Raw genomic sequence first — 21125 nt, forward strand, 5'->3', positions numbered from 1 at the left:
TGATTTTTATGTAAGCAAACTATGAGGTTGAACTTCAGTAAGTAGAGGGATGTGATAGGAATGGATTTGTAAGCACTGATGACCCAGTATCCACGCTATGTATTTCAAGGGGGTTTACTAGCTTTAGTCTGGTTGCATGGACTGAAGCTCGTTAGCAATTGGACTGATGTGCTTCTGAAGCACATTTTAGGGTTTAGTTTCATCCTGAAGGAATCTAGTTTGTGCACATGAGACTTGGGATATGAACCCAAGAACAATTAGATGGTGAGATTTGGTTCAAAAGCGCACTTAATATCTGAACTATAATATCAATGAGTTGTATACAAAGAACTCTGTGTAGATGAAAATTACTCACGTTCACATTGTGTACCATCCCCATGGTAGTTGGGCAGACACGTGCATTGCAGTTGTCTTCCATCCTCTCCTGAGGCAGTGCAACTGGAATTTGCAGGGCACCGCAAGGCCTCGCATTCAGCTATCGCTGAGGGACAGAATGCGACAGGTTAAGTTGCGTCCGCACACTGTGCCAGGAGGCATTGCGTTCTGCAGTATAACTAGTTCAAAGTACGCCTGATCTAGGGAGCATTGATTGCATTGCTGTCATCATTTTTCTGGCGATTGAAGTGGTGATGATGGCTATGGGAGCTCACACACAGGGTTTGAGGTTCTGTGTATGTTTGGTTGCTCTAGAGTGACTAACCTGAGACTAATTTTACATTCATCCTCACCAGTTCTAACTGTATCAGAGCTGTTGAATGTATCTTCTATAGAAAACAATCTACTTACGCTGATCACAGTGGAGCCCTTTGTATCCAGACACGCAAGTGCATCTTCCATCCCCTGTAATTCCACTGTTGCATACTCCATGAATGCAGTTGCAAACTATATGGAGAGATGGATTGGCTTTACTGAATAATAATAGTGTTCGGAAAGACATCGTTAGTGGTTACCCATAGCAAATAGTGTCCTAGCCAAAAACTTTGGCCAAACCAAGCTTTGACCTGAGTTCCTGAATTTATAGGCTTCCATTAATGCTCACAGTTGTGTACATCAGTAAATAACATACTGATTTTTGCAGGCTGTTAATAGCCTGGGGCCTGAAAGTCTTCAGGACACATGCTATAAGCACCAAACCGACTAGTTGCTAATACCATAAAACTTGTAAAATTTGACATACAGTCTTGAGCCAAAACTGAATATAATGTGTAGCAGAGATAATTTTTTATAATTGTTAACAAATTGCTCATTTTGCTTCAATTCTGTTTGCCTCTCTCAAACACCTCCAGAAAAGATAAGTTTTATGACTTTTTTTCCACCCTAAACAGAATTTATTTAGTTAAAAGGATAATTAATCACTGTGTAGGTCTCAGGCTTTTTTCTGGTCCTGTTCCTATATTCTGTCATTTCTGGTTATAAACCTTGTGACAGTATGCGCACAAGATGCCGTATTTAGAGTCCAGGCAACTATGAGACCCTTTTATAAGTGGTTTTTGAAGCCTTAAGTATACTTAAAAAGCTTTACAGTTATAACTGTTTCAATTATGGTAATGATGCTTTTTAAAACGGCCCTTTACAGTTACACTTGGAAAAGCCTCTAATATGTACAGAGTTGTATTGGTGACTTCATGTTTAAGCTGCAGTGATGTAACATATCCTCTTCCCTTTATAAACATAGCCTGTGTTCATGCAAATCACCTACACTAATTAGTTAGTAACACTATACCTATGTTAGTAGTCCTAATACAAAAACGAGGAATGTCTAAGGTCTTGCTGAAAAGCAGTTAGTCACAAATCCACAGTATTTATAGGTGCTTAGAAAACTTGGAGGAGCTCAAATATCTGAAAGCTGAAGTGTAAAATGTTGCTTAAATTAATATGCAGTTGAGTCCTCCGGTAGCTTCTTGGAAAATAATTACATTTATGATATTGAATTCATTCAAATACCCTATTTTCTTGAAAATGTTGGCTCAGTTACATTTCTATGTATCAACACTGGCATCCAGTGGACAGCTGGTGGAAGAAGGGGCTTTGAGTCAGCAGTGGTGTAGGATTAGTGTAGGAAGGCCAACTCAGATTGTTTAAAGTGAGGCATTCGTGACTCTTTTTAGAAGCAACTTTATGTAGACCTTGAGGGAACAAAGAGAACTTTACTTAGAGAAAAAACAACTATTACTGCTTAAGAAAGAGACGTTTCTTAATATTTTTTTTCAGGCAGATTTCTGATGTGTCTCTTTAATGCTCAGCAGGGGTCAGGAAGGTAAATAAAATACTAGAAATCATTGAGAAATAGGCAAAACTGGAAAATATTATACAAATATATACACCTGCGATACATATACATTTTAAATAGTGCACATAGCTCTGATCCCTCCCTCAATGTCCCACTTCTCCTAATTGGTATGGCCAACCAATGGAATGATCTACCAGCCAAAAACCAAAACTAACCTGAATTCATCCTTTTTCACACTTTTGACTAAATTATGGAGCTCCTTGGCAGAGAATATTGTGGAGAGCAAAAGCAGAATTGGACTTAAAGGCAAGGTAGATAATTTATGAAGGATGGATCCAGCAGGAGCCTTTAAACACTACAATTTGAATGCAATCTCTGGCTGCTTGTACTCTTCCAGCCAAAAACCAAAACTAACCTGAATTCATCCTTTTTCACACTTTTGACTAAATTATGGAGCTCCTTGGCAGAGAATATTGTGGAGAGCAAAAGCAGAATTGGACTTAAAGGCAAGGTAGATAATTTATGAAGGATGGATCCAGCAGGAGCCTTTAAACACTACAATTTGAATGCAATCTCTGGCTGCTTGTACTCTTTCCAGGATGCTAGGCTAGAAGGACTTTTGGCCTGATTCAAAATGGCCTTTTTGAGTCCAATATGCTGATTTCAATACCACATGAGTATTTAATGCCTTAGTACAGATGCTCCAGTTTGTAGATGTATTTAAAAAACATACCAAAACACTGTAAGCCACTATAAATTACGCATTTAATATGTTGCCACCCAATATTTTAAGTACCGTAACAACATCCTGTATTTAGATCAAATAAATGCAAATCTGTAATTTAGGGTGAGAAGTGGATAACATGATAACTGGCTAACAGGGAAGCATACCTGCAGGAACACACAGGTGATTCTAATCTCTAATTTATTTGACTGTTGGCTATAACAAAGATATTCAAGTAAAGATTAAGATATTTTTGTAGCCCTACACTGAGTGTGTTGTTTGTACAGTCCTGAGCTGAATCCAGCCCCACTGTGAATGAAGAGTTGAGTAGCTGCCTATTTTCTTTCCCTGTTGTGTTCCCTGAAGAGACAGCAGCTCTTGACGGGAAACCCTTAGACCCCCTACCCATTTCACTGGGATTTCGTAGTGTCGAAAGGTCAGCTTTCACCCACCTTCTTTTCCCCACTTCAATAAAGAAAGCTCAAACTTACCTGATGTGCAGTGAGGACCAAATAAATTATCTTCAGCACATTTTTCACAGGCTGTTCCACCAAAGCCTTTCTGTGAATTAAGAATGGAAATCAAAACTTAAGTTTCTCATCTATCTCTATATAGAGAGATATATACTTAGCAGCCTGAAAACAGCATCTTTAGCTGCCAAAAGAAAATAACATGAAAGGTTCAGTCAGCAAATCAGAGGTGACTACTGCAATCTAGAAAACATTGATTTTTTTTCCTCTCTCTTTTTTTTTTTTAATTTTAAATTTTTAGTTCTTACACTTCAAATCAAATCAGATGTTCTGAATATCAATTTAACAATAAAGAACAGTAATCAAGCCTAATGCACAAATCATTCTTACAGTTGTTAGGTTGTATTTTCTGACTACTTCTCACTCTGTCTCTTTTTTACATGTCCTCAGAAGATGTGCTTTTGAAGTAATGGAAAGATTAACCAGTAGAGGGGGAGGTAGAAAAGATTCGAGTTGTTTTTTTTTAAAAATCTTTTTGGCTGAAGTTATTAAGCTCTGCTCATTGCACTCTCAGCAAAGGAACATTATATTGAGAGTATTAGTCCCAAGTGTAAGTCCTTTCTAATTAGGGCAAAAAGTCCTAAGTAATAGCACACTCTTAAAAACAGAGGAACTCAAACCACCTGTTTCAGGAAGACAAGATGGAATCTTTAATAATATCACCCAAACATGCTCAAGTCTGTAGAAATAATAGTGTGAAGATTAGTGCAAGCCAAGTAAAAAATGAACTCCAAGCAGATCGTCTCTGCTATTTCTGAAATACTTTCCTTTAGTGTATTTATACCACATAATATGCATTATTTCTTAGCAGAGCTTATATGCTATTGTTATATTTTTTCATTTAAAAGAAGGGACATACCTGACAAATGCAAGTTCCATCCCCATTTATACCCTGGGAGCAGCGTCCTCTCCTGTTGCATGGTGACGCAGCTCCTCCCGGACAGGCTAGAAATGACAACGTTAAAGCCATCAGTCAGCTCTCTCTGACCCTTATGCTCCCCTTGCGCCTTGGGGGTGACGACCTCGGAGCCTGCAGGGTTTTGGGCCTCAGAGTGACTGCTGCTATTTTGCAGCTGCCTGAATCTCTTCACTAGAATCTCGGTTTCAGTAGAGACTGTCACCCTCTCTAGTATGGGAACTTAAGCCAGTGACAGTAATCAATAGATTGTACAAAAAATAGTTTTCTTATTCTGAAGTACCATATTGATTTTGTCCCTGTGATCCACCTCTATCTGCGGACGCTCTAAACTGTTAACTTTTCTGATACAAGTGGAGTTTGCCTGACCATTTCTTCTGTTTGTTAATACAACTCTGATTGACTGAAAATTTGCTGTCAGAATTATATTTGATGCTTAATTAGAGTTTAAATAAGCCTTTTTCTTTTCCCCACAAATTGCATTTGCTTTATGCGGAAAGTTTTTAATTTCCCCCCCCCCTACCTCCCATAAGACTGTGATATTTGATTTAAATGATCTTGGAAATTGAAATTTGGGTATCTCATAACCCACTTCTGTCCAATGGGCTGTGGTCACTAGTAAAACTTGTGCGGCAGTGATGCGCTATGCTCTTCAGATCCTCTGGCGCTAAAACCATGATTACAGGCAGTGATACACCAGGTGAGACAGAGTCTGAGCAAAAACCCCAGCCAGCAGGAGAGGCTAAGAAACAATAACTGCATTTCCAAATCAAAATAGTTTAATTTTTGGCTGAAATTTTTCAATATTCAAATTTTTACTGAAGGGTTGCCTATAGGAAATGCATATTTTAGTCAGATTGTTCTGTCATTTCCCCCCCCCCAACCCCCCCCCGTAGGGATGTCCTTATTTTTTATAGTTGTGCAGCCTCTCCATGGAAATGATTTATTAACCCCTTTCCATAAGCCCTTTCTTCCTGTAATTGGAATTCCTATTAGGAACCATAATCCTGATGCAGGTGGTATTTAAATGTAGCAAACTCAAACTGTCCTCAGAGGTTCTCTGCTGTACCTTACTGGTAGATTTATTGCTTATAAAGAGTCTCAGTTTGTTCTGTGTGGGTTGAGAAGTGCAGCACTGGATTTATGCTCCCTCTGAGTAACTTAATCCTGTTTTAGAGTGTTTAAGTGATACGGAAGTTTTCATGAAAATGAATTTAATTTGGGCAGAGTGATGAGCAAATAAGTGGATGTGTATATGTATACCCCTAATTTTAGTGAAGGCTTTGGCTTTATATCAATTTCTCAATATTTCTCAATTTATTCCTTAATGATGGGTCTGTGAGGTCTGTTGGATCTAAGTAAGCTTCTCGTGAAAAAACCAAGAAATTTAAAGACGAAAATTTTAGTGCAGTTTATTTCATACGTGCTGAAATAAAAAGATTTATTAGGAGTTGAGATGAAATAACCAGAAAAGAGGTAAAGTAATAAATACATATACTTTAATCTTTAAAGTGGCTTTTAGCGAGTCTTGTTTTCTGGCTAATATGAGATAGCTAAATCTCATCTTTAGGACCGACACAGGCGCAAACTGTTTAATATTTGCTCTGAAAGGAAACAATTTTAACTGCGCTGCTGCTTTTATTGAATGTGCAAAGAGAAAAATCACGGGAAAACTCAGCTGATGGTATAAATTCTAGGAAAGCATACTTTAAAATTGCTGACAAAACAGGTTTGTTGCAGCAGATATTCCTTACACTTCCCCTTGTCTTCACTACCTCATGTCTCTTGCTTTGATACCACCACCAAGGGACAGCTTTATCAGAAGTTTAGCACGTTACCATATGGTTGTATGAGTTTGGTCAGGCAGATGAAGCGCTTGCCCCGGCTGGCGGGGCCGCAGGAGGCAGTGCCGGGGCACTGGAGTGATGCGGCACGGCCGCCCGCCGCCACCCCGGTACCGGGGAGGGGCGAGACCTTCGCTTCTGTTGTACTTCTTACAACTTCTGAAAAGTTGTAAGAAAGAGATGTTTCTGCTTAGCTTTTACAGCTCTCAGAGTCCGAAGGCCTAATCTTTATCCCTAGGCCAAAAGAGCTTAAATCTATCTGTTTTTTGGCCTCATAGAGTTTAATTCAGCCTCATAGAGTTTAATTCAGCACTTCCCAAGTGTTTTCAAATGCAGCCTCTTCTTGGATTACCCCTGCAGGCTGAAGCAGGGGATAGAACTTGTAAAGAAGATGTATTTTGGACATATACTTTGATAGAATTAGGTTTATTATCTTTCCTCTTGGCCTTTTTATTTCCTTTTCACTGTTTTTCTTTATTCTTGCAGTGCTTTCTCCTCAGTTGCTCATACTGCGCACCTTTCAGTTGGTACCCAGGCTTTTCTTTGGAGCCATGCAAATATTTGCCCAGAGTGGGAACCTGAGCTGGAGTAGGGAGTAGCTCCCGCTGAAGTCCATCAGTTACACACGTGGGGCATCTGAGCTCCACTAGCTTTGGCATCTGTGCTTGGATGATACTGGCAGTGTTAAAAGGCTGTGCTCCTTTCCCTCGGATCTTTTCCCTCTGTACTTTTCCCGTTTTCCTTGATGCCTTTTTACAGAGGGATGGGCATGCAGCTTGTGGGCGCTTCGTGGGGAAGGAAGGGGGCAAAACATCTTTCATTCACACTGTGTGTTTTAGCATGTGTTATCATTTAAGGAAGTCAGAGTGCTGTTTAAGACCTAATTTTGTCATTGCCATCAGATGCTAAATGTGAAGTAAATCCCTAGTCAGGGATTTTTCTTTGGCCTCAGGAAAGACCGGCTTTCCTCCAAACATTTCAAGGCGCGCCATATGCTCTTAGAGAGATTGCGATAATGCAAAGAGATATTTTCTTCCTCCAAACGACAGCAGAAACAATGCCGAGACCTTGATTCTTTGCTTTTTGCGGCCAGGAAGTTTGTCTGAAGGAAGAGAGGGCTTCCTCGCCTCTGCAGCCTCCTGCCCGCAGCAGTGCAGGCAGGGCTCCGGCTCGGGGGCAGCGAGCTCTGCCCCTCTCTAGAAACACCCATGTGTCTTCCGTGGGCCTCCCAGAGCACCCTGAGGTAGGGGATGACAATCACATGCAGCATTGCCTTCCTCCTACTGGGCACTTAGGCTGCATTTGGTGGAGAAAGGGTAAATCACCACACAAGTAGTTATTTTCAGAAGACGGGACCACACGCTACATACTCAGCTATTCGCCTGTCTTTTTTGTAGAAGTAGCTGTAAGTTGGGGTTTGACTATTTTACTTTAGTAGATAAATGACTGGTATTTAAACCGTAGCTTGGGCCATGCTAAAATAATTTTTTAATCTATTTTGTGGACAAAAGGACTTCACAGATGTTGAACCAGACCTTTACCCCGTTATCTAAGGCGTTAACTAAAGGAGGAAACGCTTTGTCTGGGCAGGGAAACTTCTCTGTGGGTCTTGATGCCCACCTCAGTAGCCTGAGGCTTGATGCACTTGTGGAGACGCTGAAAGGCTTTTCCTGAGGAAGGGGCAGCGGGCGGAGAGGTACTCCTGATTACCCCTGCTTCAGTAATGACCTTTAGCATGTGCTGGAGGTTCAAAAAACTTGAAGGGAAAACTGTTTCAAGTTGAGCTGAAAGAAAAGACCCTCCTCAAAAAGGAAAAAATTAAAGAGATATGGAAATATTTCAGACTCAGATGAGGCTATTATTGACCTAAAATGAACCATTTAAACTTGCGGTTTGAAAATTTTAATTTTTTTAAATCCGTTGTGGGGATCCTCCCAAATGAAAAGTCATTTTGCAGGCATTGACTGAAATGGTTTGTTTTGAAAATCTCAAAACCAAGGGGGTTCCCTGAGTTTTTAAGATTTTTCTATGAATTTTTCTTTTTAAATGAAGCTCTGAATATGTGTTTTTCTCCAAATCGTCTAAGTTTTGGCTGAAAAATTCTGTTTATTTCTACTCCTATAATAAGCTCTGAGGAGCAATTTTCTCATGGCAATAGCTTCTGAAAAGAAGAAGAACCACTGCTTTACTTCTACTCAAATTCTATCAGAAAAACAGAAAAAAAAGCTTACCCATGCAGTCTGGGCCCCAGTGTCCCTGGCAGCACTCAGGCTGTTCAAGTTCCTTCATACAATGATGCCGACACCCCGGAAAAGAAAGTGTGTGTGTTTTAATTTCTAGATAATACCTGAGAAAAAGAAGTTGGAGCTGCTTTAAAGTACTTAAAAGCCTCCTGTGGGGAAAAACGAAATTATTAACCTCCTCTTCTCCTTTCAGTGTCAGACAAGAGCACTTTAAGCTTAGTTGTATTGATCTGCCTTTTTTTCTTCATTAAAACATACATCAAGGTCTAAAAAGATCCTTGGAGCTGTTTCTTTTGCATAGTATATTTATCTTTTTTTTTTTTTTTTCATTTCTGCAACCTAAACACAGCAGTTTTCTCTAAGTTTTGATTTGAAATAGTATTTTTAAAGTTATTTAATATCAAGGCTCTTTACATGTTAAGGAAGCTCAAAATAGTTACATTTTCCCTAAAATACTGCTTTTCTTTTTTTCTAATCTGAAAGGCAAGATTTCAAATTTGTTTTGAGATATTTCTTCCCGCCCTTCACCCCCCACACCTCCCCAATCTGGCAGTTTGAAAAATCTGTTATTTATATGATAATACATGATATGAATGATATATAAATATAAATGCAGATGATATATATCTGATATATAAATATATGCAGAATATACAAGGAAGTGATTTTATGATATCACTCAAAGAAAATCTGATCATCAATAGCAATGTTTATTTTCCTCATATAATTTGCTGATTGACTTTAGGCTTAAAGTACTTTGAGTGAAGCTTGAGTTCTGGAGTTGGTGAAACATAGAAATTGCATAGAACGGAGCATTTGTAATATGAATTAACATGTCCTAATTCATGGAGGACAACATTCACAATGAAAAGCTCTGTCGGAAGAGATACCTGCAATCTGGTATCCCTGTCCCGTTGGTAATTTTGGTGTAACCAGCAGGGCACTGGGTTTCCAGGTTTAAAGAGCAAGGTACACATTGAGTTTTCATTCGAATGAGCAGCTTTTGATCACATTGCTTCTTCATCTGGAAGAGGAGAAAATTAATTAAAAAGAAGGAAAAAGTTCTCTGAGTTGGTTCAACTCTGCCCCCAGTGGCATTGCTGAAAAATGACAAATTTAACTCAGCTGTGTTCTCACTCGCAGACACAAGCTCTGTCATGCTCTGGAGCTGAACTAGGTAATAGACCACATATTAGGGCTTTGCAGTAGTCTTGTCTGCACAAAATATGTCCAACCACTGTAGGATAAACCCTTCTAAGTGTCATATTTCTCCTAAGAATGCTTTATCAACAAATGCTAAGTTCAGCAGACTTAAAAGCCAGGTTTCCAAGACAGCATCAGCTTATGGAGTGTTAGTTCTGAAGTTGACTTGCAAACCCAAAGCAGAATGGAGAAAGACAAGTGCCGGCAAGTGCCTTCTCCATTCAATGGAAAAGCTGAACATAAGGTGTGGAGGAAGTTGCTCGTGGCTCTGTGCACACAGAGCACAGCACAAGCCTTTGTTCTTCTCAAAAGCGGGTTTCATATTATCAGCACCACCATGTTGAACTAAAGGACTATGGCTGCTATTTTCAAATTGGCTTCAAAGAATGATGTCTAGCTTTGCATTCAAATGTGGTAGAAGTTATGGGCCTGACTCCACCAGACTCCACACTGAGAAGAGCAACCTCCTCTTTTTTTACCTAGAGAAAGCCATAGCAGGAACCAACCCAATTTGAGAAACCTGGCCGTAGTCCTCCAGCTCAAATGCCAAGGGCTTGTGCCCCTTGCTGTGAAGGTCCCAGTTTCAAGAATGCAAATCTGACAAATGACTTGAAAAGGTGGCAAAAAGGAGAAAAGGCTTAGGGTATTGTCACAGCGGTGGCATTGTAGAAATTGTAGATTTGAAAATGTCTATATACCAAAAATAGTGTCTGTTTCCTACTACTAAAACAGTCGACCTATTTTAAAGCAAAAAGTCTTTGCTGAACTCCATCTAATGTTGGCTTCATCTTCTTCCTGGTGAGTATTTGTAGAAGTAAGTTCATAATTCGCAAATGGTGAGAAATGATCTAATGCAAAATATGATCTTTAAAAACCAACAAAAAGTAATAAATGAAATCATCATTCTTGGAGAGGAAGTACTGTGAAGTGCTCCATTTTCTATTTCCATTTATCCACTGTTCTCTAAGTAGGGACCCATTTAGGTGGTCTTAACTCACTCAAGAAATATTGACCTTGAGAGACTTCCTATCTGACACAATAGAATTGAAATGAACTCTCTGAATGGGATTTCAATTAAGCAGTCGAGTAGTCAATTAAGGCAATGTCTGAATCATTGCCAGGCCAACGTGAGGAAATGCTTACTGTTTATCTTGAAAAACTGTACCTGCCCACTGTGTGTATGCATGCATGCATGTGTGTATGTATGCAGGTGCCAGTTCTAGCAGCATCATCCATTTGAAAATATTTATATATGATAATAATTGTCTGTGGACCTTTTAAGTAGTTTCCCAGATTATAAAGCCAGAACAACAATTATACCAGAGGAGCATAATGCTGGATAATGGAGCTTCTTGCATGAAATTTAGTATGAACAAGAAGATCTTTTAGAAAGCATTCATTTGATTTGGAAATGATCAGTTGTGGAGAAACAAACCGTGCTATGTTGCTTCTGTCCTAATTTGTCTGTGATGGTTTTGCTTCAGTCCAGCCATTGCTCTTCCGTAGCTTGGACGACAGGTAGGAATCTGTTCTGTTACAGAGTTTACTACTCCCTTCCTATGAATACTTACAGATTGAGATCAAAGCACATTTTTGTTGTGCACCTAAATAAATAGCATTTCTTGAATTCCCTGCTATGACTCCTGTTTCCCAGTTCTTGAGTCATCCCCCAGCTCTCCTCTGGAGCCTGCCCAATTTGCCAATAGACCTCCTGGACGGGGAGCATCAGACCCAGCCTGTCTGGGCAATTCCTGTGCACATGAATGGGACCTGCACCACTCCCCTGCAAGGTCTTCTCTGTCCCCTGCCTTGGCAAATCGACCATTAACCCTTTGAGCAGCAGCATCACAGCAGGAGCTTCAGGTCATTTGCTATGCAGGGTGTATTCCAAACCACCACTTCCATGGATGGAGCCCGTCGCAGTGCTGTTATGTGTTGCGTGATGGATATCCGCTGGTATTTCTGCCCAGGGATTCCCAAACAACATATGTGCATATGCAACCCTGTGCTGTCCAGGCAGTACTGAACCTTCTGGGCACATGTGGGATGCTGCAGCCTCTTTGCAGAAGCTCATGGTTGACCTGGGCAGGTAGACTGGCACCTTGGGCAGGATTTCTACATGTGCCACAGCCTGGTAGTTCTGGATGAAGCCCTCATCCCAGTGGTTTCTCCCCTTGTTAGGTATCCATCCTCCAATGTTTGTGATATCAGCACATTTCATAGTGAAGATTGTGAGGATGTATCACAGACATTGATGAGGAGATTAAGTTGCATGAGCTCTGAGGGACTCCACTTGATAGTCGTCACCCAGTTATAAGTACATTTCGACACCTATTTAGTTGTCAAATTTTAGTCTTTATAAATGTACTGTTGAAATCTGATTTGGGTAACATTCAAGTATTTGGGTAGTGAAACCTCTTAGTGTTGCGTAGATGCATTTCAGGCATCTTTGAAATAAAAATGAGACCTTTTTCCAGATGTGGGTATAATGTGGATACAGCTTGATCAGACACTTGGGAAAGCAGTGGTGAGCAGTGCCATGCTAGGAGGACTGAGCAGCCTCCCTGCCCTCTCGGCAGAGCCTGGTGCTGGTGGGGCACTGGACTGGCCCGTCTCTTTGGGCTTCAAGTCTGAGGTGGCTTCCACAAACTCAAACCAGAGCATCTCTGCACCTTGCTTCCCATCCAAAACCACCTCGTGAGGCACCAACAAGAGGGAGCTTGAATGCTTCAAGCCTTTCAAAACCCTGGTGCTCAGCACCAGTGCAGCCACCTTAACGGACCATCCTTAACGAGAGACTCTGCATGCACCAGAGCAAGAACCAACACAGCACAAACGCGCGGTCCGGGCACCTTAACTCCTATGAGCATTTCCACTGAGTCAATTCAGTACTGTTAATGTTGAAGAATCATAAACTCAGCGTGTTGGCTGATTTTTGGGTCTTTAACCAAGTATGCTACTTAAGCCCTGCTCCTTGCAGGTGCTCGGGGTAAGCCATTAAGAGTTTGGATAAACCCCTGGGCTTGTAGGATATTAAGGTTCAGAAATGAAAAAGCTGTTGGTAGGAGTAGCTGAAATGATCTCACTGCAGAAGTGAGGCACCTCACAAAATTTCGTTTTTGGAACAAGATAATTCAATGAGATTTTGTAAAGGTAAAATCTAAATGAAAATAGGTTATACCCTTTCCCTATACTACCAGCTATAAAAAACTCTTTATTTTAGAATGGTGGGGTTGTTTCCACTTTCATCCATTTCCTCATTTTCCCTTTTTGCTATTAGGGAAAATGGAAGAAAGGTGATTTGTTAGTGGCTGTTCTTTAGAGACAGAATAAGTTTCGAGACAGAATAAGTTTAACAGGTTTCCCAGTACTTGTTTGTACTTTTCAAAGTATTTTTTCATTTAAAAAACCCAACCAAACAAACAACAAAAACCCAGCCTGAGTGGCTTCCCTTTCCCCCTCACCCCCAATTTCTCCCTGTCCTTTGTTTCCTCTTCTACAAGGGTTTTTTCTCCAGAACGCAGTAATTTAAAGCCTCATGTTGAGATGTAGTTTAAATGAGTGAATGTCTTGCTGTTGAACTCCTGGTTCACGTTTGTAACCCAACACTTTCTGCCTCTCTATGAGGGTGGTGAAAACAGATTTTGTGAAATTCCACAGATCCATAGGATATGTAATGACAAATGCACCACTTCCTCAAAAGTTTACAAATCTTTTACTTAAATTTATAACTTTGTACAATTACTTCCAATAGCTAAATTCCTTAGAATTTTTTCCCCACCTATCTGAAATAGCTTTTCCTCCTTGTGGTTAGTAAAGTGGATAGTTTTCACTATGGAAAAATTTCTGCTTTCATCTTCTGACTGATCAGAAATTCTAACGGTTTTCTGTTGTTGTTTTTGATGAATGTGTCAGCCACAGTCTTCTGTCACGTTTGCCATTTTTTAGAGACTTTTTCAGTGTACTCATGACATATCCTTTTAGCCAAATTCTCATGTGGAATAAACAGATGCATTTCTGTTATTTCAGAAGACTGAATTACAGAGCTTTTAGTTTATAATTCAGTGTCATATGCATCAATGACTGTTAAAGTGGATTTTTCTTCTATAAGATACAGTATCTGATAACTACTTTCTCTATAACAGTGAAACAAACCCCACCCGTATAGTGTAATACAGACATATAGTAATTCATCACTTAAATAAAAAGCTGCTTCTTACCTCACCTAGGACTTGTGATGTCAAACACAGTTTCACTGCAGCCAAAAAAGCCAAAAAGAATAAAACAATTGGATTTTTTTCCATTGTGAAGAATTTGGTTTTTTTCCTTCAGAGCCCTCCAGACACGAGAACTAAAATTCCGACATAAAGTGATCGTTTGTTAGAGGTGCTATTTCTTCTGCATTCTTAGGCAAATAGTTTAACAGGACTCTTGTCTTCCTGAAGGAAAATGAGTGAAGGATACGGCATGCGAAACTTGCCTGCAGGCAGGAAAAATTCCAAAACGCAGGGTATTTGCTGAAAGTTTTCACTGCGAAGCTGAATAAACCCTTCCTCACTGAATGACAGGATATCCTGACAGGGCTCTGTTCATGTGTCCCTCTCTCTGAAGCTGTTGACAGTACAAAACCAAGGACACTGAACTGTTATGACAGAAGATGTTTTCATGTTTTAGGTGGGCATGGACAGGGGACTGGAGTAACTGCTGTGCCTGTTATCGTTACAACTAACGTTCAACTGATCTAAGGCAGAGCAAAGGATCTCTGGAAGTTGGCTTATCAGCACTAATAATGCAAGGGTAGGTCCCCTGAATGTGGTCCTGGGAGAAATACTACCGACTTTATCTCAGGAGGCCCAAAGAACATCTTCCAGCTTTGGTTAGCTGGATGAAAAGGGGATTTTTTTTTTTTTTCTTCTTGTTGCTTTTTTTGTTAAATTGTTTTCACTGGTTTCCTGGAACTCAGCTATGTTACTTGCATATGGTTAGGAGGGATGAGAAGACAGACATTTTGAGTTGCCCAAATCAAAATTGTTTCTCTTTCTTCTCGGAGTTCTTCAGCTCTTTTCTAGTGCTGCTCTTTGCTGCTGCTCTGGTCGGTCTTGAAAGGGCAGCCTCTCCCGTTTCTTAAATAGCTAATAATTTGGCTGCCGCCAGTTTGCCAGCTTTCCTTTGTGCCCCTGACACTATAATTTTTCAATCATTTGAAGGCAATCCGTAAGCATGTCTTAGTACAAAGTTGCGTTTTAAAACTATGTTATGTTTTTGACTGAAGAATCCACAGAAGTACAGTGCTGTAAACATAGTGCTTTCTCCCAGATTCCTATTTGTAGTCATGGGTAGATGCTGCATTCACCTTTAGACCACAAATGTTAATGCTTGGTGCAGATGTAACCTATTATCTTGAACTCCATATTGTTTTTCTAAAGAACTCAGTGGTGATACATATATAATACACAAATACTTTTGTTTTATGCTCTAACTGAATACTGAAAAACTGCTGGTAGAAGATGGCAGGGCAAGATGTTTCCTGTGCGCTCATCAGATCCTGTTCCTTTCTGCTATACAATGAGGAAAGCAAATCACGTCTTGTTTATGCAGACAAGATAGCAGCCAGGGGTCGCGACGTACATGCTGACGGTACGTACGGCCCTGAGAAGTGCCGTTTCTCTTTTCTGAGGTCAAGGCCTTTCACATTACTTCGGTTTTGCATACAATGTACAATCTGGCCTGGAGAAAGGAATGGCTCAGGTTTTTCTCCAAAAGAGAAGAATCCTGGAGGATCTTCTCTCCCCTGTGATGACACAGCCGCATCCCGTCCTCCGTGGGATGTTTGGGAGTAAAACTTATCCTCCCTCTTCTGCAGCTGCGCCTTCTCGGAGCGTGAGCAGGGTGGCTGTCTGGGCAGGGTCTGCGCTACCTGGGCAAAACACGTTTGCCTGGTCCCTGCATGTGTCATGGCAGGAGCCGACAGCGTCTGCAGCAGCTTGAGGTCAGCAGGGTTTCTTGCCTGTTGCCACTTCAGACAGCGCAGTGGTGAAAGGAGCTGTAAATCAAGCACATCCCTTTCCTGTCCTGTAGATCGAGATAAAAAACAACACACATCAGCTCTCTTGTTATCTGCTTTTACCTCCCGTATAGGCATTTGTGTGAAGTAAACCCTTTTTCCCTTTCCTTCCTCTCCCTTCACGTCGGAGCGCGGTCTCCCCGCTAGCCCCTGTGACGACCGCTTTCCCTGCTCCAGAGGGACCTGTCACGCTTTCCTTGTGTTGGTGATGGGGATTTTCCTTGTTCGCAGGGATTAAATACAGACTGTGCCGGGCCCTGACTGTACCTCTGCCTGGCCAGCTCCTGCCCCGCTCTGAGCAGGAGTACAGGCTAATACATCACCTGGCACGCAGGACGGGGCTCCCTGGGGACTCGGAGGGGTGGGAAGGCGGCACTCCAACACCCAAAACGGCCTGTGCATGCGGCACCACTGCTGATGGCAGTGTACCTGCCAGCCGGCCGGGGAGCTAGCGTCCTGCCTCGCTCGGGAGGAGGCTGCCACGGTGGCCTGGCCAGTGCCCGCGGTACCGGGCAGCCACCGGCTCCAGCACTGCTGTCCATGCCGGGGTTGGGTGCTGGCATGCACTCAGCATGGGCAGGAAGCCCCGTCTGCTGGGTTTCACCTTTTGCTTTTAGAAACATGATGGTGGTGGTCTCTGGAAGCTGGGACCCGCATCCTTCCTCCCCTTCCCCTGCTGGTGCCAGGGCCACAGAGTGCCGAGGGGTCCGCACACCTCTGGGATCCCCAGTGGGGATTTCACCCGTCGGCGTGTTACCCTGCGCATCGCCGCCGACTTTTGTCTTGGCCCTCCTCCAGCTCCTGCCCTTGATGTGTTTGTATCCTGTCCTGGCCATCCAGCCCATGTATTTCTGGGGCTGTCCTCCTCCAAGGTTGTGGTGGCAAGCTAAAACATTCTCATTGCCTCGCTGCTCATGCAGCTCAGCTGAGGCCTTTGTGCTCTTGAATTTCCTACTCGTACTTCTTCCTGGCTTTAGCAGGATATTTTGTTTTAGCTTTGTGCTGTGCCTCTTTCTGTGACCAGCTGGAGTGGTGGAGAGGTCTTGAATCTCTTTGGTTCCTACAAGAAGGTGAAAATTTTGGAAGCCTTAGGCAACAAATATCAAAATATACAAACGTGTCTGTGGAGTTGGTCCCTCTGGATTTTTTAAAATAATGTTGATACAGGTGAGGGAAGTGAGAGCAAGGAATGTGGGAGTGACAGTGCCTGTGGGCACGGATGCACCTGAAAGCTGGGATCGATTTGACATGGAGGAGCCCAGCCAAGACTCCCCGGGGATATCCCGACCACTCAGATGCTCCCTGTCTCAGCTGCTAGTCACCCTTGTACCTCTGAAAAATTCCAGGTTGCAAGCAGCCCGGTGAAAAAGATTGATAAGAGCCATTGTGTGTGCTGTAATACTGCAAATACCATGTGCTGTGGCGTACACTCGTGTGTGTCACAGCCTTCCTCCGCTCTGCTATTGCATTCCCGGGCTGGATGCTCCTACTTTAAGTAGATGTGAGCTGGTTGCCTTTTTACTTTCTGCAACCACCTACTGCCTCTCTCCAAGTTGCTCCTTCTATTTCTGTGCTGAAAATGCCAACCAACCAGAAAAAATGCGATGGTTCATTTATGTAGGTGTTTTTGAAAACAATGTTTTGTGCTGCAACTTATTTCAGCATTACAATGAGCTAGTAGTTCTTTCTCAGAGCCAGGCATCTGGCGCATGAGGTCAGTTTAAAAGTGAATAAAAACCAGTGGAGATACAGACATGATGGCTGCAGCACTCACCTTCCTCTACACAGTTCTGACAACCACATAATTTCTTGCATTTTAAAAAATTTTTAATTGATTATTGACCGCATGACTCGCATTGTGTATCGTTCCCCTGAACTTTCTGAACATGAAGCGCTCCCAACCAGAGGTGGCTGAACAGCATATGATGAGCTCTCAGAGACTCATACAAAGCTCAGCCATTTCACAAACAATCATATGACAAAAGCATCATTTTAGAGGAAGAAATAAAAAAGAAATATGACCATTTTGAAGCAGAGCACTCATTGCAGCCTGAACATTCATGAGCTCTGTGTAATAAAAGCTGGTACTGCTTTTCTGGTACGTCCCACCCTACTTGCAGCTCAGCTCCTCTCCCAGGGAGTGAGGTCTTAGAGAGTGTCAAGGGTGAGGGCAGTCTTGAGCTAAATTTAATATTCTTACTTAGTAATTTGAAAGTAAGCAGCAGAAAATAAATGAATTACTGTTTTTTACTGTATGTGGCTTCTGTTTTAGAGCTGGTCACAGCAGGAAAACTGTCCCAGGGGTGTTTGAATACGGTTTGAGGCTCCACATGTCTGAGGAAAGTCACTTTGCTCTTTGTTTGGAAACTGGCTAAAGCACCTTGCAGAGGGGTAGGAAAAGATAAAATGTGCTCAGAAGAAAGCTTCCTAGGGGGAGGGAGGCTTTGGCTCTGCCAAGAGAAACGTCTGAATGCTAATTGTAGGTGGGAGGAAGGGGGGCATAAACCATCAAGTCCCCTAGGAGGGGAAAGGGAGGGGGGGGAATATTTGGGAAATACTGCCTTTGATTAGCACAGACTTAATTGGAACGTAACAAAGAGATTAAAAAAAAATGGTTTGGCAAGTTAAATCTTTCCAGTGCCATACATCTGAGGAAGCCAACGGTGGCCTATGGAGAGTCTGAATGGGCAATGTGGAAAATTTTAGGGGTGTGTAATTTTATCTGCAGGGTTATGACAGCCATCATTTTGAAACATGGTGACTATCAGAACTAATTAATTCTCCAAGCCCATAGGATGCATTAAGATAGAGCTGCAGCTGGTATGCTGAGGAATGACGCGCGCCCGGCAGAGGCCATCGCTTTTATCAATGTTAATGAGGGACAAGGCACAGACAGCTGATCTAAACCCGAATGCGTTCATGATGCATACAGCTGATGGCAATGCAGGCTGCCAGTCAAGGGGTGGTCTTAGCCATAGATTAGATCCTCATAGTGGCCTCTTCAGCTTTCTTTCTTTCCCCTCTTTTTTTTTTTTGTTCTCAAAAGAGTCTTTCAGCTGGTGAAATTGTAAACAAAAGGCATTCTAGCTGAGGCCGTGGCGGAGAGGGCTTTGCTTGGGAGGCATGAGGAGGGTAGCGTACGTGGCGCTAACTTGGACAATGTTATTTACTACGAATTTTAAGGGGGTGTTAGGTGGGTGAGCTGTAAAGCTGAGCATATAATCAGCACCATGCTGTAAAGGGAATGACTACAAAACCAGGGTCTGTTCATGGGTACTTCTGCTACCCTTTCATGCTATAATAACATGTTGCTTAAAAAAATGAGTGTCACGCTCTAACCATAGGTAAGGCCCCATGCCCTGTAGGTCCAGCAGGATGTAGGACTTTTTTATAAGTCCTTGACTTGTGGGAAGCATTCCCCATGTTCAGCTGTATGACATTCAGGCCAAGATGTACAGAGGGATGAAGCTACAGGGTTGCTGGGTGGCAATACCATGGGGGTGAAGGGAAGGACTTAGTAACTTGGACCTGGTGGCGTAGAGGAATATTAAAGCCATCTTTGTGTCCCTGTGTCTGCTCTGCATCTCCTGCATTGCAGTTCTTGACAGACCGTGCATAGACTCTGGTCCCACGTTGCTGCCAGCTAACGGCATGTTAAACGCAGAAGGTACTGCCCTGGTAAAAAATCTTGACTTTTTTGAACACTGTGGCTCTTCCTGGCCATAAATCTCCTATTTAATGGAGTATAAATATAACACATATTCCTTGCACAGATTTGGAAGAAAATGAATCACAGTTATGAGCTGCTGGATAAATACACCAAAATAAACTTGTAGTCTGAATTAACATCTGCCTGTTTGTGTAATGTCAACATGTAAGAAGCTTCAGCTTTAAGATGCAATCAAAGGATATTGGAAACTAGGAATGAATAACGGGCTTACATAAGATGAGAAGGTGGCTGAAATGGATCTTGATGGCAATTCTCAAGCAAACCTATTTTGCAGTTTATAAACATCCAGGCAGGAAGGAGGCTGGGGTTGTTTGTATGTGTGTCTTGTACTTCTGCAATTCTGCTGAGATTGCAGAATGTAAGGCCAAAATACCTGGAAAATCCTGAGATTCCAGTATTTGGGATGGACAGAGGGATGTGGAGCATGGATTTCTGGTGCTGTAAATGTTACATTGGTTTCTCCAGAGAAGCAGGACAGAGAGCAGCACACATGTTTCAGATCTTAGCAGTTGGCCGTGGTAGAACTGGGGACACGTGGAAACCCCAGGCACTGTAAGGTGAGGGAGCTTGTGGAGTCGGGGGAAGCAGCAGAGGCTGTGTTAGTACTGCGGTGTTATTACCTGCTGACTTCCTTCCTTGCTCTAGACAATGCAGAGAGTTTGCTGTAATTTTGGCCTACGTAGAGCTTGTATGCTTTCATAGTAATGCCTTTGTTTTGACCAGTCAGACTTAAACAAAGTTAGCTTCATATAGTTAATAATTTACTAGTAATAGAGCTGAATTGCAGATAATGATGTGGAGCAATCAACCTTCGCTCAGGTTTTTTTTTTCTTTCTTTTAAATGAAGCCTTTATAACGTTATCCAAATGTGCGTGTTTACGGCTATAGTGAATTGATTTCAGCCAATTATCTTGTCTAAGAAAAGCCATCTCAAAATTTGTTTGAAGACAAGACGGTGTAATTTCCACAAATAGAATAACACAATGTTGTCTTTCATTGTCGTCTTCCTTATGATATATAAACTTGCCGTGGTTTACGTCAGGCTACAGGGATCTGTTACGTGTTGTGCTAGATGGGTAACATGGTGTGGGCGTGCAGCACGGTAATCCCTAAGCCATCACCCAAGGGCAACAAGTTGCCCTCGGGGAGATCTGATATCTCTGGGAAGAGCCAAGTGCAGTGCTGCCGGGCGTGTGTTAGCTGGCTGCAGGCCAGCAAAGGTTGCAAACCACTACCCTAAGAAATAGAGCTGGGCTTGGGATAAGGAAGCTCCGGCTGCGTTTTTGGCTCCTTTGCTAAAAGACGCGAACAAGCCGCTCTCTCTTCTGCCTTGCCTACATCTTCTCTCCTTTCTGCCTTTCTATAGTTTGTCTGCCTTCCACTACGGGCGTGTATCAGCGCCTCCAAAAGTGACGCGCGGGGCGAGGATGGCTCCGGTACAAGAATAAAATGCGGTTTCTCCACCCGCATCCTTCATCCCTCTTCAGTTCAGCGCATGCATTTTTTTCTGAAATCTTTCCTGCCGCAGCCTGCTGGGGAGGAAGGGGGGGAGACAAGGGTGGGCTTTCTACCTGGCATCTCCGGGGTCTGGTTTGCCAGTTCTAGGGCGGTTTTGCAGCGGGGCTCGGAGGCCGGGGGGCG

At 42.4% G+C, this 21125-nt stretch overlaps 1 protein-coding gene across 1 annotated transcript in view; it reads right to left on the minus strand.

Annotated features, from left to right (window-relative positions):
• STAB2 (stabilin 2) overlaps positions 1 to 17139 on the minus strand; it is an 88710-nt gene extending 71571 nt beyond the window's left edge. Inside the window, exons 1-8 of the mRNA XM_009582362.1 lie at positions 17085 to 17139; positions 16264 to 16814; positions 9378 to 9511; positions 8476 to 8591; positions 4344 to 4429; positions 3446 to 3515; positions 787 to 882; positions 356 to 481 (exon numbers count right to left, since the gene is read on the minus strand). Of these exons, the coding sequence (XP_009580657.1) occupies positions 356 to 481; positions 787 to 882; positions 3446 to 3515; positions 4344 to 4429; positions 8476 to 8591; positions 9378 to 9511; positions 16264 to 16814; positions 17085 to 17139 (1234 nt within the window). The remainder of the gene's footprint in view (positions 1 to 355; positions 482 to 786; positions 883 to 3445; positions 3516 to 4343; positions 4430 to 8475; positions 8592 to 9377; positions 9512 to 16263; positions 16815 to 17084) is intronic.
• Positions 17140 to 21125: the final 3986 nt, after the last annotated feature.

This window comes from Fulmarus glacialis, unplaced genomic scaffold, assembly GCF_000690835.1.
Source record: "Fulmarus glacialis isolate BGI_N327 unplaced genomic scaffold, ASM69083v1 scaffold8657, whole genome shotgun sequence".
Lineage (NCBI taxonomy): Eukaryota > Metazoa > Chordata > Aves > Procellariiformes > Procellariidae > Fulmarus > Fulmarus glacialis.